General features: G+C 39.1%; 1 protein-coding gene across 5 annotated transcripts in view; it reads left to right on the top strand.

Annotated features, from left to right (window-relative positions):
• CACNA2D3 (calcium voltage-gated channel auxiliary subunit alpha2delta 3) overlaps positions 1-12,658 on the top strand; it is a 959,332-nt gene extending 946,674 nt beyond the window's left edge. For 2 of the 5 annotated variants that reach the window (XM_055273813.2, XM_055273807.2), the window contains 3 exons: positions 11,567-11,679; positions 11,903-11,985; positions 12,239-12,658. In XM_055273813.2, coding sequence (XP_055129788.1) covers positions 11,567-11,679; positions 11,903-11,985; positions 12,239-12,331 — 289 coding nt within the window. In that variant the 3' untranslated portion in view covers positions 12,332-12,658. The other 3 variants (XR_010122405.1, XR_010122406.1, XM_063645668.1) reach the window with 3 other exon arrangements.
• Positions 12,659-13,607: the final 949 nt, after the last annotated feature.

Raw genomic sequence — 13,607 nt, 5'->3', positions numbered from 1 at the left:
CTCTCCGACTGATGGTGTAGCAAGGAGGACCACACTTGAGGGTCCTCAATCTGGAACAGGGCCTCAGCAGGCAGAAGGTGCCTGCAGCCAACACATACTTTCCTTATTGGAGAGGTGCAAGGGCAAGTGTGTAGCTTGCCTGTAACCTCCTGAGCAGCCACAGCATTTATCTGTGTGTCTCAGGCAGAGAATGGATGTTGCCAGTGAGTTAATTTAAGGATGGCCCAGGAGAGAGCTATCAACCTAGGGACAACAAGGTCTGTGCCTTAAGAATGGAGTGCCTTTAATTTTATGTGGTCCTTCCCTTCCTTCTTCTCTATAGGAGGACACTTCATATATTCTTCCTTTACTATTTCTGTTCAACTTGCATACGCTCTACTTATTGAGTCCATTTACTCTGCTCTAACATGAGTCATGGGTCACTTATGTGCTATCTATACCTAATACATCTTAAACGTTTTATCCATCTCATTTATTTTTCTTATTTCTCTGTAGCAGAATTAAATATTCTTAAATAGTCCTAAATATTCTTAAATACTGGTACTTCACGTATAGTTTTACAACATTATTTTCCCACCCAACGTCTTGGATCTCCTTTCATGACAGTAAATTGAGATCCTCTTTACCCTGTCACCTGGTGCCAAGAAGACCACCAAGTGGACATATTCTTGCTTATTCAATCATTGCCCCAATATTGGACATTTAGGTCGGGGGTTTTTGCTTTTTTTTCTTACAGTGAACATTGCTACCAAGAGCATCTTTGTACATGACTTCTTGGGTTCTGAACAAGAGTTTATTTTACTGAGAAGTAAAACTACAGAGAAATAGGGTGTAAAAGATTTCCACTATAATAATAACAAATTGTCCTCATAGTAGCTATAAATTTCACTTTCCCACCTGTGGTATAGAAGAGTATTCATTTCTTCAGACTTTCTCCATTATTTGATATTATCATAGACTTAAATTTTTACCCATGTCTAGTCAAATCATTATTTTCACTTATACTTCTCTAATTTTTAGTGAGATTGAATCCGCTTTTACCTATTTGTTACTCATCTGTGTTTCCTCTTCTATGAATTGTCTCACGAGTTTTGATACTGGGTATGGCAAGCAACTTTTTTATAAAACCCAATTTTTTATAATTGTCCAGACTATTCTCTATATTTACTCTTCTGAAACAATCTTAGAATCATGTTCTCAAATTCCATAAAATATCCTATTGAGATTTTTATTGCAATTGCTTTGAATTAAAAAGTTAATTAAGAGAGAAATGACATATTTAAAATACGAGTGTTCCTTTCCACCACCATTGTACTTCCCTCCAATTTTTAGCTAGTATTTTTATGTTCCTCAGTAAATTTGCATCATCATTTTCTTCATAAAGGCATATGTTTAATCGATTTATTCTTGGGCATTTTATACTGATTATTGATACTATCAATGGTTCTTTATTTCACAAATATTTTTCATTGGGTATTGCCAGTGTCAGGCTGTGGTTTTATATGCTGATTATGTAACTAGCCAGCTTGCTGAGTTCTTTTATTAGTTCTAATAGTTGGTCAGTGGGTTCATGTGGGTTTTCTATGAACACAGCAATATCTGTTCTTTGGGTGATTGGGTAGAATTCACCTGGGGGTAGATTCTCAATGAGCATTTCAGTTTTGTTTGTGGCAGTTAGTTTGCTCATGATTTTTATAGCTTGGCCAAATGTAGATAATTTATGCTTTATCCCCAAAGGCGTGTTTTCTCTTAAGTTCTCAGATTGTTTACAATACTATACATAATAGTCACCAAAAAATGTTGAAAATGCTCCCGTATCTTACAGGTTATAATGATACTTTGTGACTTAATTTCTTGATCACGAGTGCCAAAGTTGATTTATGTCAGTAAGCTTTTAAACCAGAGTTTGATTCTTCTGGTTATCTTCACAGTTTAATTTTTATTTTATTCTTCTGCCTTTATCATTTCAAGTTCTGTCATTGATTCAACAAATATTTACTGAGAAGTTGCTCTGTCCCAGGCACAACCCTAGGTGCTAGAGATAACTGATAACCTCAGGCAGTCAGATGCAGCCTTGTTGCTTTGGAAACTACAGTCTTTTATGAGGGGCAGACAGTAAACAAGCAAGGAGGAAGAGACAGAAGGAAAGTGGTGAAGTCATTGGTGTCCTTGGCAATAACTGATTCAGTTGGAGTGATGAGGACTACAGCCTTGTTGGAATACAATTTCTGAAGGAGGGAGATGTATGAAGAGAGAGTTGGAGGGAGAGAGAGAAGGATTATAGATAATTATTTTTAGGAGTTGTGTTATAAAGAAAGATAGAGAAACGGGGTGGTTGCAGGAGGGAGGGTTAAGAGACAGTTTTGTTTTTCCTGAGCTGGGAGATGTGACAGCATGTTTGCCGACCTCCAGGAAGGGCTAGTAGTTGAGGGAAACCATTTGTGCAGCAGTCACCTATCTCTTCTTTTCCACCAGTCACATCCTTGAAGAAGCCTGAAAGATAGGCTTTGCAGAGGGACATTAATACTCAATCCAGTGGACACGGGGGAAGACAATGTATAGGGCACAGGTGCAGGTTTATCTTCTTATTTTTCCAGCTGCTTGATTTGAAAACTTAGTCAAATATTTGCAACCTTTATTTTTTCTGATGAAACTGTCTAAGGTTATACCGCACAAATGTGAATCTGGGCTATTATCAAATCTCAAGGATTGATGAAAGGTGTTTTTTAACTTAATTTTCACTGTTTATATCTTTTTGGTATTAATATCTAATTGTACACTACCATAAAAGAAGAATGTGTAATCAGTACTAGAGGTTCTTTGGAATGTGTTGCAGTTCCCTGTGTTTGAAAATAATTTATATTCTGTGTTGTTTGTTTATATCTTGGGTCCATATTTTTAACAGATCATGCTTTCAGACATCCCTTTTTTTATTTCTTTCAGTTTGTATACTATGATCATTATGTGAATAAAGAATCATATTTTATCTTGTTAGTGGATTATAATACTTTTTGGTATGAACTTTTATTTATTATATTTTAATGATATTTTACTCTGAATGTTTGTATATTACTACTAAACCTGAACCTGTTTCTTTTCTTGTTAGCATATTTTTGGTATATTTTTCCCTTCTCCTATGTCATTCTGTTTTAGGAGTGTTTGTGGCAAACAGCATAATGTTTATAAACTCAATTTAAGAGTCTTTCTTTGCCTTTTAATATGTGAATCTAACAACCTCACAGTTATTGTGATTGGTAATAATTTTAGGCTTATACTGGCAGTCATGTGTCTGTAGGGGGGTGTTTAATTTCTCATGCTATCCAGATTGATCAGGTTTTAAATACTTTTAAATATTTTTCAATGATTATTCCTAATTTGAAAATATAATTTTCTATAAATGTCTACAGAGATTTAGAATCTATTTTTCTCTGGACACTGACATACTTTTGACTCTCTTTTTTCCTCAAAACTTTAAATATATTATTCTGTTTCTTCATCTTCAGTACTCCCATTGAGAAACTGGTTTATTCTCATTCTAAGTAATTTGTTTCTAGGGAAGCTTTTAGGATTGGTCTGTATCTTTGATGATAGGAAGTTTTTTACTCATGTTTCAGTGGGCCCATTCATTGAAAAGAATTGGATTTGCTTTTCAGTGCAAAAAATATTTTCTCCTTTGGATCTTTTGTGTCATATTTTCAACTCTTCTCCTTTATTGTTCGTCTGGCAGACACACTTGGCTTAATCTTATAGTCAGCCATTTGTTCTTCAGAGGGTTTTGTGATCTTGGTTTTGTACTTTTCTTTGAGACTCTGTTAACCTGCCGCCTCAAAGGTGGAAATTGTTGGTTCTCTGATGAGAGCTATCTCAGGTAGAATATATTTATGTTGATGGGCAAAATCCATTCAGAAGATGCCAATTGCTGGAGTAACATTCTTGCATAGGCAAGAAAGAGTCTAGTGTTAAAGAGGGAAGGTAAAGCACATATAGATATAGATAGCTATAGATGAAATTAATTAGCAAAACAGTCAGCAAGATTGAATATTTTTCTGAAGCCAGATATAGTTCTAGACAAGAGTAGGAAGAGCAGAGAGTAGGTGTCCCAGTGTAGATAGTGGTTAAGGCAATGAGGAAACATGTTTGCACAGCCGCAAGCCCTGTTCCCTACTACAGATGTAGAAAATGAACATAACTAACTGTGGGATATTGGATAGGCATTGGGCATTTATAGAAAAGAAACCATTGTGTTGCAGTCTCAGAGGCATTCATGGATCATTCAACATATGAGGTGGCAACAGGTTTAAAAAGGGGGAGTTCCTTTCCCTTCTTTATAACGTCCCATAAAGCAGAAGAACTTTTCTTCATTGCATGATTTTAGTTCACCGTGGTGATATACTCAAAAGAATGGAAAAAGTATATTGCGAGAAAGGCAAATGAAGATAAAATCTTTGGAGAAACTGTCAATTTTGTTAATGTCCATTTGTTAAGTTAAAATCTATGAAACTGAATTTAATGAAATATTATGAAAAGTTATGTGATAGGGGTTCTAACCCTGGAGTTAAATATTTAGCTAATCTGTTGGTTCTGGAAGAATATGAGATTCTCATCCCTCATTTGTTCCTCCAAAGAGTCAGTAGTGTTTTGTGTTAAAGGATTATTTTATAGTGTCTTTGCCACTTCACCATGTTGGGCAATGTGAGAAGGAGGCACCGCCAAGCTTGTTTAAGCTGGACTAACTAACTATCCTGATGGATCAGAAGGTCAGAGCAGGTATACAGCCTTGGTTCTTTTTTTTTTTTTTTTTATTGTACTTTAAGTTTTACAGTACATGTGCACAATGTGCAGGTTTGTTACATATGTATCCATGTGCCATGTTGGTGTGCTGCACCCATTAACACCTCATTTAGCATTAGGTGTATCTCCTAATGCTATCCCTCCCCCCTTCCCCCACCCCACAACAGTCCCCGGAGTGTGATGTTCCCCTTCCTGTGTCCATGCGTTCTCATTGTTCAATTCCCACCTATGAGTGAGAACATGCGGTGTTTGGTTTTTTGTCTTTGCGATAGTTTACTGAGAATGATGATTTCCAGTTTCATCCATGTCCCTGCAAAGGACATGAACTCATCATTTTTTATGGCTGCATAGTATTCCATGGTGTATATGTATGTGCCACATTTTCTTAATCCAGTCTATTGTTGTTGGACATTTGGGTTGGTTCCAAGTCTTTGCTATTGTGAATAGTGCCGCAATAAACATACGTGTGCATGTGTCTTTATAGCAGAATGATTTATAGTCCTTTGGGTATATACCCAGTAATGGGATGGCTGGGTCAAATGGTATTTCTAGTTCTAGATCCCTGAGGAATCGCCACACTGACTTCCACAATGGTTGAACTAGTTTACAGTCCCACCAACAGTGTAAAAGTGTTCCTATTTCTCCACATCCTCTCCAGCACCTGTTGTTTCCTGACTTTTTAATGATGGCCATTCTAACTGGTGTGAGATGGTATCTCATTGTGGTTTTGATTTGCATTTCTCTGATGGCCAGTGATGATGAGCATTTTTTCATGTGTTTTTTGGCTGCATAAATGTCTTCTTTTGAGAAGTGTCTGTTCATGTCCTTTGCCCACTTTTTGATGGGGTTGTTTGTTTTTTTCTTGTAAATTTGTTTGAGTGCATTGTAGATTCTGGATATTAGCCCTTTGTCAGATGAGTAGGTTGCAAAAATTTTCTCCCATTCTGTAGGTTGCCTGTTCACTCTGATGGTAGTTTCTTTTGCTGTGCAGAAGCTCTTTAGTTTAATCAGATCCCATTTGTCAATTTTGGCTTTTGTTGCCATTGCTTTTGGTGTTTTAGACATGAAGTCCTTGCCCATGACTATGTCCTGAATGGTATTGCCTAGGTTTTCTTCTAGAGTTTTTATGGTTTTAGGTCTAACATTTAAGTCTTTAATCCATCTTGAATTAATTTTTGTATAAGGTGTAAGGAAGGGATCCAGTTTCAGCTTTCTACATATGGCTAGCCAGTTTTCCCAGCACCATTTATTAAATAGGGAATCCTTTCCCCATTGCTTGTTTTTGTCAGGTTTGTCAAAGATCAGATAGTTGTAGATATGCGCCTTTATTTCTGAGGGCTCTGTTCTGTTCCATTGATCTACATCTCTGTTTTGGTACCAGTACCATGCTGTTTTGCTTACTGTAGCCTTGTAGTATAGTTTGAAGTCAGGTAGTGTGATGCCCCCAGCTTTGTTCTTTTGGCTTAGGATTGACTTGGCGATGCGGGCTCTTTTTTGGTTCCATATGAATTTTAAAGTAGTTTTTTCCAATTCTGTGAAGAAAGTCACTGGTAGCTTGTGGGGATGGCATTGAATCTGTAAATTACCTTGGGCAGTATGGCCATTTTCATGATATTGATTCTTCCTACCCATGAGCATGGAATGTTCTTCCATTTGTTTGTATCCTCTTTTATTTCATTGAGCAGTGGTTTGTAGTTCTCCTTGAAGAGGTCCTTCACATCCCTTGTAAGTTGGATTCCTAGGTATTTTATTCTCTTTGAAGCAATTGTGAATGGTAGTTCACTCATGATTTGGCTCTCTCTTTGTCTGTTATTGGTGTATAAGAATGCTTGTGATTTTTGTACATTGATTTTGTATCCTGAGATTTGCTGAAGTTGCTTATCAGCTTAAGGAGATTTTGGGCTGAGACAGTGGGGTTTTCTAGGTATACAATCATGTCATCTGCAAACAGGGACAATTTGACTTCCTCTTTTCCTAATTGAATACCCTTTATTTCCTTCTCCTGCCTAATTGCCCTGGCCAGAACTTCCAACACTATGTTGAATAGGAGTGGTCAGAGAGGGCATCCCTGTCCTGTGCCAGTTTTCAAAGGGAATGCTTCCAGTTTTTGCCCATTCAGTATGATATTGGCTGTGGGTTTGTGATAGATAGCTCTTATTATTTTGAGATACATCCCATCAATACCTAATTAATTTATTGAGAGTTTTTAGCATGAAGGGTTGTTGAATTTTCTCAAAGGCCTTTTCTGCATCCATTGAGATAATCATGTGGTTTTTGTCTTTGGTTCTTTTTATATGCTGGATGACATTTATTGATTTTCATATGTTGAACCAGCCTTGCATCCCAGGGATGAAGCCCACTTGATCATGGTGGATAAGCTTTTTGATGATATGCTGCTGGATTCGGTTTGCCAGTATTTTATTGAGGATTTTTGCATCAATGTTCATCAAGGATATTGGTCTAAAATTCTCTTTTTTTGTTGTGTCTCTGCCAGGCTTTGGTATCAGGATGATGCTGGCCTCATAAAATGAGTTAGGGAGGATTCCCTCTTTTTCTGTTGATTGGAATAGTTTAGTTTCAGAAGGAATGGTACCAGTTCCTCCTTGTACCTCTGGTAGAATTGGGCTGTGAATCCATCAGGTCCTGGACTCTTTTTGGTTGGTAAGCTATTGATTATTGCCACAATTTCAGAGCCTGTTATTGGTCTATTCAGAGATTCAACTTCTTCCTGGTTTCGTCTTGGGAGGGTGTATGTGTCCAGGAATTTATCCATTTCTTCTAGATTTTCTAGTTTATTTGCATAGAGGTGTTTGTAGTATTCTCTGATGGTAGTTTGTATTTCTGTGGGATCGGTGGTGATATCCCCTTTATCATTTTTTATTGCATCTATTTGATTCTTCTCTCTTTTCTTCTTTATTAGTCTTGCTAGCGGTCTATCAATCAGTTTTGTTGATCTTTTCAAAAAAACCAACTCCTGGATTCATTAATTTTTTGAAGGGTTTTTTTGTGTCTCTATTTCCTTCAGTTCTGCTCTGATTTTAGTTGTTTCTTGCCTTCTGCTAGCTTTTGAATGTGTTTGCTCTTGCTTCTCTAGTTCTTTTAATTGTGATGTTAGGGTGTCAATTTTGGATCTTTCCTGCTTTCTCTTGTGGGCATTTACTGCTATAAATTTCCTTCTACACACTGCTTTGAATGTGTCCCAGAGATTCTGGTATGTTGTGTCTTTGTTCTCGTTGGTTTCAAAGAACATCTTTATTTCCTCCTTCATTTTGTTATGTACCCAGTAGTCATTCAGGAGCAGGTTGTTCAGTTTCCATATAGTTGAGCGGTTTTGAGTGAGTTTCTTAATCCTGAGTTCTAGTTTGATTGCACTGTGGTCTGAGAGACAGTTTGTTGTAATTTCTGTTCTTTTACATTTGCTGAGGAGAGCTTTACTTCCAACTATGTGGTCAATTTTGGAATAGGTGTGGTGTGGTGCTGAAAAAAATGTGTATTCTGTTGATTTGGGGTGGAGAGTTCTGTAGATGTCTATTAGGTCTGCTTGGTGCAGAGCTGAGTTCAATTCCTGGGTATCCTTGTTAACTTTCTGTCTCGTTGATCTGTCTAATGTTCACAGAGGGGTGTTAAAGTCTTCCATTATTATTGTGTGGGAGTCTAAGTAAGTCTCTTTGTAGGTCACTCAGGACTTGCTTTATGAATCTGGGTGCTCCTGTATTGGGTGCATATATATTTAAGATAGTTAGCTCTTCTTGTTGAATTGATCCCTTTACCATTATGCAATGGCCTTCTTTGTCTCTTTTGATCTTTGTTGGTTTAAAGTCTGTTTTATCAGAGACTAGGATTGCAACCCCTGCCATTTTTTGTTTTCCATTTGCTTGATAGATCTTCCTCCATCCCTTTATTTTGAGCCTATGTGTGTCTCTGCACTTGAGATGGGTTTCCTGAATACAGCACACTGATGGGTCTTGACTCTTTGTCCAATTTGCCAGTCTGTGTCTTTTAATTGGAGCATTTAGTCCATTTACATTTAAAGTTAATATTGTTATGTGTGAATGTGATCCTGTCATTATGATGTTAGTTGGTTATTTTGCTCGTTAGTTGATGCAGTTTATTCCTAGCCTTGATGGTCTTTACAATTTGGCATGATTTTGCAGTGGCTGGTACTGGTTGTTCCTTTCCATGTTTAGTGCTTCCTTCAGGAGCTCTTTTAGGGCAGGCCTGGTGGTGACAAAATCTCTCAGCATTTGCTTGTCTGTAAAGTATTTTATTATTTCTCCTTCACTTATGAAGCTTAGTTTGGCTGGATATGAAATTCTGGGTTGAAAATTCTTTACTTTAAGAATGTTGAATATTGGCCCCCACTCTCTCTCTTCTGGCTTGTAGAGTTTCTGCCAAGAGATCAGCTGTTAGTCCGATGGGCTTCCCTTTGTGGGTAACCCGACCTTTCTCTCTGGCTGCTCTTAACATTTTTTCCTTCATTTCAACTTTGGTGAATCTGACAATTATGTGTCTTGGAGTTGCTCTTCTCAAGGAATATCTTTCTTTGTGGCCTTCTCTGTATTTCCTGAATCTGAATGTTGGCCTGCCTTGCTAGACTGGGGAAGTTCTCCTGGATAATATCCTGCAGAGTGTTTTCCAACTTGGTTCCATTCTCCCCATCACTTTCAGGTACACCCATCAGACGTAGATTTGGTCTATTCACATAGTCCCATATTTCTTGGAGGCTTTGTTCATTTCTTTTTATTCTTTTTTCTCAAGACTTCCCTTCTCGCTTCATTTCATTCATTTCATCTTCCATCGCTGATACCCTTTCTTCTGGTTGATCGCATCAGCTACTGAGGCTTCTACATTCTTCATGTAGTTCTCGAGCCTTGGCTTTCAGCTCCATCAGCTCCTTTAAGCACTTTTCTATATTGGTTATTCTAGTTATACATTTGTCTAATTCTTTTTCAAAGTTTTTAACTTCTTTGCCTTTGGCTTGAATTTCCTCCTGTAGCTCAGAGTAGTTTGATCGTCTGAAGCCTTCTTCTCTCAACTCATCAAAGTCATTCTCCGTCCAGCTTTGTTCTGTTGCTGGTGAGGAACTGCATTCCTTTGGAGGAGGAGAGGCGCTCTGCTTTTTAGAGTTTCCAGTTTTTCTGCTCTGTTTTTTCCCCATCTTTGTGGTTTTATCTACTTTTGATCTTTGATGATGGTGATGTACAGATGGGTTTTTGGTGTGGATGTCCTTTCTGTTTGTTAGTTTTCCTTCTAACAGACAGGACCCTCAGCTGCATGTCTGTTGGAGTTTGCTAGAGGTCCACTCCAGACCCTGTTTGCCTGGGTGTCAGCAGCGGTGGCTGCAGAACAGCGGATTTTTGTGAACCGCGAATGCTGCTGCCTGATCATTCCTCTGGAAGTTTTGTCTCAGAGGAGTACCCGGCCATGTGAGGTGTCAGTCTGACCCTACTGGGAGGTGCCTCCGAGTTAGGCTGCTCAGGGGTCAGGGACCCACTTGAGGAGGCAGTCTGCCTGTTCTCAGATCTCCAGCTGCATGCTGGAAGAAGCACTACTCTCTTCAAAGCTGTCAGACAGGGACATTTAAGTCTGCAGAGGTTACTGCTGTCTTTTTGTTTGTCTGTGTCCTGCCCCCAGAGGTGGAGCCTACAGGGGCAGCAGGCCTCCTTGAGCTGTGGTGGGCTCCACCCAGTTCGAGCTTCCTGGCTGCTTTGTTTACCTAATCAAGCCTGGGCAGTGGCGGGTGCCCCTTCTCCAGCCTCACTGCCACCTTGCGGTTTCATCTCAGACTGCTGTGCTAGCAATCAGCAAGACTCCGTGGCATAGGACCCTCCAAGCCAGGTGCGGGATATAATCTCTTGGTGTACTGTTTTTTAAGCCCGTTGGAAAAGTTCAGTATTAGGGTGAGAGTGACCTGATTTTGCAAGTGCTGTCTGTCACCCCTTTCTTTGACTAGGAAAGGGAACTCCCTGACCCCTTGTGCTTCCTGAGTGAGGCAGTGCCTCGCCCTGCTTCAGCTCAGGCACCGTGCGCTGGGCCCACTGTCTGGCACTCCCTAGTGAGATGAACCCAGTACTTCAGATGGAAATGCAGAAATCACCCGTCTTCTGCGTCACTCATGCTGGGAGCTGTAGACAGGAGCTCTTCCTATTCGGCCATCTTGGCTCCTCCACAGCCTTGGTTCTTACAGAACTTGGGCTCTGGGAAGTGTGGGACCTCATAAATGACCAGCATTAATCTCATTCAAAACACTGTTCCTGTATACTGGGCAGACATTTTGCAAAGCAGTATAAGGAAGGCTCTAAGAAGTTCACTATCTATCTCTTTTGCCATTGGTATGACATAGTTTCAGTCTATCATTGAGGGGAGGAGACAAAATGCCACTTAGAGGAACATCAAATGTAACTTGGGGTAATGCTTAGGCTCTGGGAGAAGGAAATTAGGCTTTGAAAGTCTAACCTGTTAAACCTTGGAAACAGGTGATTCAGCCAACTCACTCTGACTCTTGTGTTTTGTACATACAGCATTTCAGTCTTTCCAAGGTGAGTTGTATGAGCCACATGTCATCATAGCTATTGTTTGTTTTCCTAGTGTAGCTAGGTATTTGTAAGTGAAGAGCCTCATGGAGAAAGGTAACGTTAGTAGTAAAACAGTCTCCAAAATTTACTTTACAAAATATGGTAGTTGCTACCACCCAGGAGAGAAGTCTTCCTCATGGCTCTTTAATTGATTGATGGATGGTAAATGACGACTGTCTCGCTACCTCTTGTTCCAACAGGTCCTTTGTCATCCAGCAAATCCCAAGCAGCAACCTGTTCATGGTGGTGGTGGACAGCAGCTGCCTCTGTGAATCCGTGGCCCCCATCACCATGGCGCCCATTGAAATCAGGTATATCCTTTTGTGTGCAGGTCCACTCACTACCAGGGAAACCAGTAAGGGGGATCAGTGGTAAGGAAACCTGGGGGAGAAATATTTATTAGAGAAGGAAAATTACATTCTTTCCACTGTTGGAGAGAGAGAGTAGTTAAGAGAGTTGTCATTGCCAAGTTTTGACCTCTGAAATGCAGAGTAGAAAAAAGCAATCCTTGGAAACATGCCTTAACTACAGTCAACATAATGAATCCCTTAAGTGTGAACGTCTAAAGGCCCAGAAGATCAGAAGGCGCCCAGAATCTTGTCATGGCTTCCATCCTGAGGTAAGTCTGAGAACTGTTCCTGTTTCCTTTTCCCATCAGAATCACCATGAGAGTCTCACACTGGTCAAAGAACTACAGCTGAAAAGTTTACTCATGAGAAAATAATCCCTTTCAGTAAACTGAATCTGCACCATCATCTAGGTCCCAGAAGACTTTGTTCTTACATTAGAGGTCTGGGGAATCCACATGGTTGGAAAGTTGAAGATGTCCTGGAGTCTATTTCCGTCTAACCAACCCCTGCCTTTCCCCATAGGAGAATGCAAGGGAGTGTGGGGGTGCACTGAGTCTCCAAGCCCAGACAGTCCTTCTTCTGCTCCCTCTGCTTTTGATGCTCTTCTCAAGGTGACACTGACTGAGATGTTCTCTTGGCATGCTAAATCATGGATAAACTGTGAACCAAAATATGGTGCAACATACAAGACATGAATATAGTCCAACCATCAGCATCTCATCATGATTTTAAACTGTGCGTGATATAAACTCTTAAAGATATGTTGACAAAAAGTTATCTTTTTACTTTGCCAGTCATGCAAATGTGAGTTTGCCACATGATAATCACCCTTCATCAGAAATGGGACTGCAAGTGGTAGGCAGTGTCCCTTCTGCTTGAAACCTATTGAAACCAATTTAAAACTGTGTACTTTTTAAATAAATAAGTATATTAAAATCATAATCTCTGTGTTTGTTTGGATTTTATCATTACTTTATTGCTACGAATACCAACTGAAAATGATGCATGGGGAAAAAGATCCCCATTCCAGAAACGAGGAAATGATGGCTGTTGGCAGAGCCTTTGTTCCAAAGCAGATTCTAGGCACATATTTAACAATTGTTTAGATGCTTCACTCTCAGTTATAAAAATATTTATAGAAGTATATCAAAATATCATCTACATGGGAAGAGTTTATTACATAGAACCGTGAATTTTGTTGAACTAAACTTCAATGAAAATCATAATTTGGATGCAAACACAAGCTTTCATCATATTCAAGTGGTGAATTATTTGGGAATAGAAATAAAGAAGTCATAAATCCTAGGAATTCGGTCTGAGGAGACTTGAAGGAGGGAAAGAACAATGATCACAAATTTGGCTTCTGGCTTTCCCCATAAACAAGATACGAAATTAGATCTCAAGTATTATGAGATGAAACTACCCAGACATGTAAGCATTTCTAAACACTGGCTCTTGACCCAAAGAAAACAGATTTCACTGGATCATGGTTACTAAATAAAGTGAAATAATTTCCATGCCTAGGCGGAGTAGAGAATGCCTTTCTTTACAGGACAGACATCTAAAAGTTATCCAGAGAATCCTACTTAAACTCTTTTAAAAAGGGGCACATTATCCTCTTGATATTTTAGAAAAACTGATGTCACTGTACTGCTTTATACTAAAACGATTCCACTACATTGTTATAACTTTTAAAATTACTATGCCTCCAGTGCTGTTTTTGTTCTCAACATCACAGTACTATAACAGGCAAACTAGCCAAACTTTCAACAGCCATGGGGCTATAGAATTGTGACAATTGATGATATTACTCACTCTGTGCACTTGGTAAGTGAATAAATTCATTTGTTGCTCATACATTACATTTACACTGACACATTGAGATCAGATA

The sequence above is a fragment of the Symphalangus syndactylus genome, chromosome 1 (genome assembly GCF_028878055.3).
Source record: "Symphalangus syndactylus isolate Jambi chromosome 1, NHGRI_mSymSyn1-v2.1_pri, whole genome shotgun sequence".
Classification (NCBI taxonomy): Eukaryota; Metazoa; Chordata; class Mammalia; order Primates; family Hylobatidae; genus Symphalangus; species Symphalangus syndactylus.
Note: the sequence above shows the minus strand (reverse complement) of the source record. Positions and strands in the feature narration are given on the sequence as shown.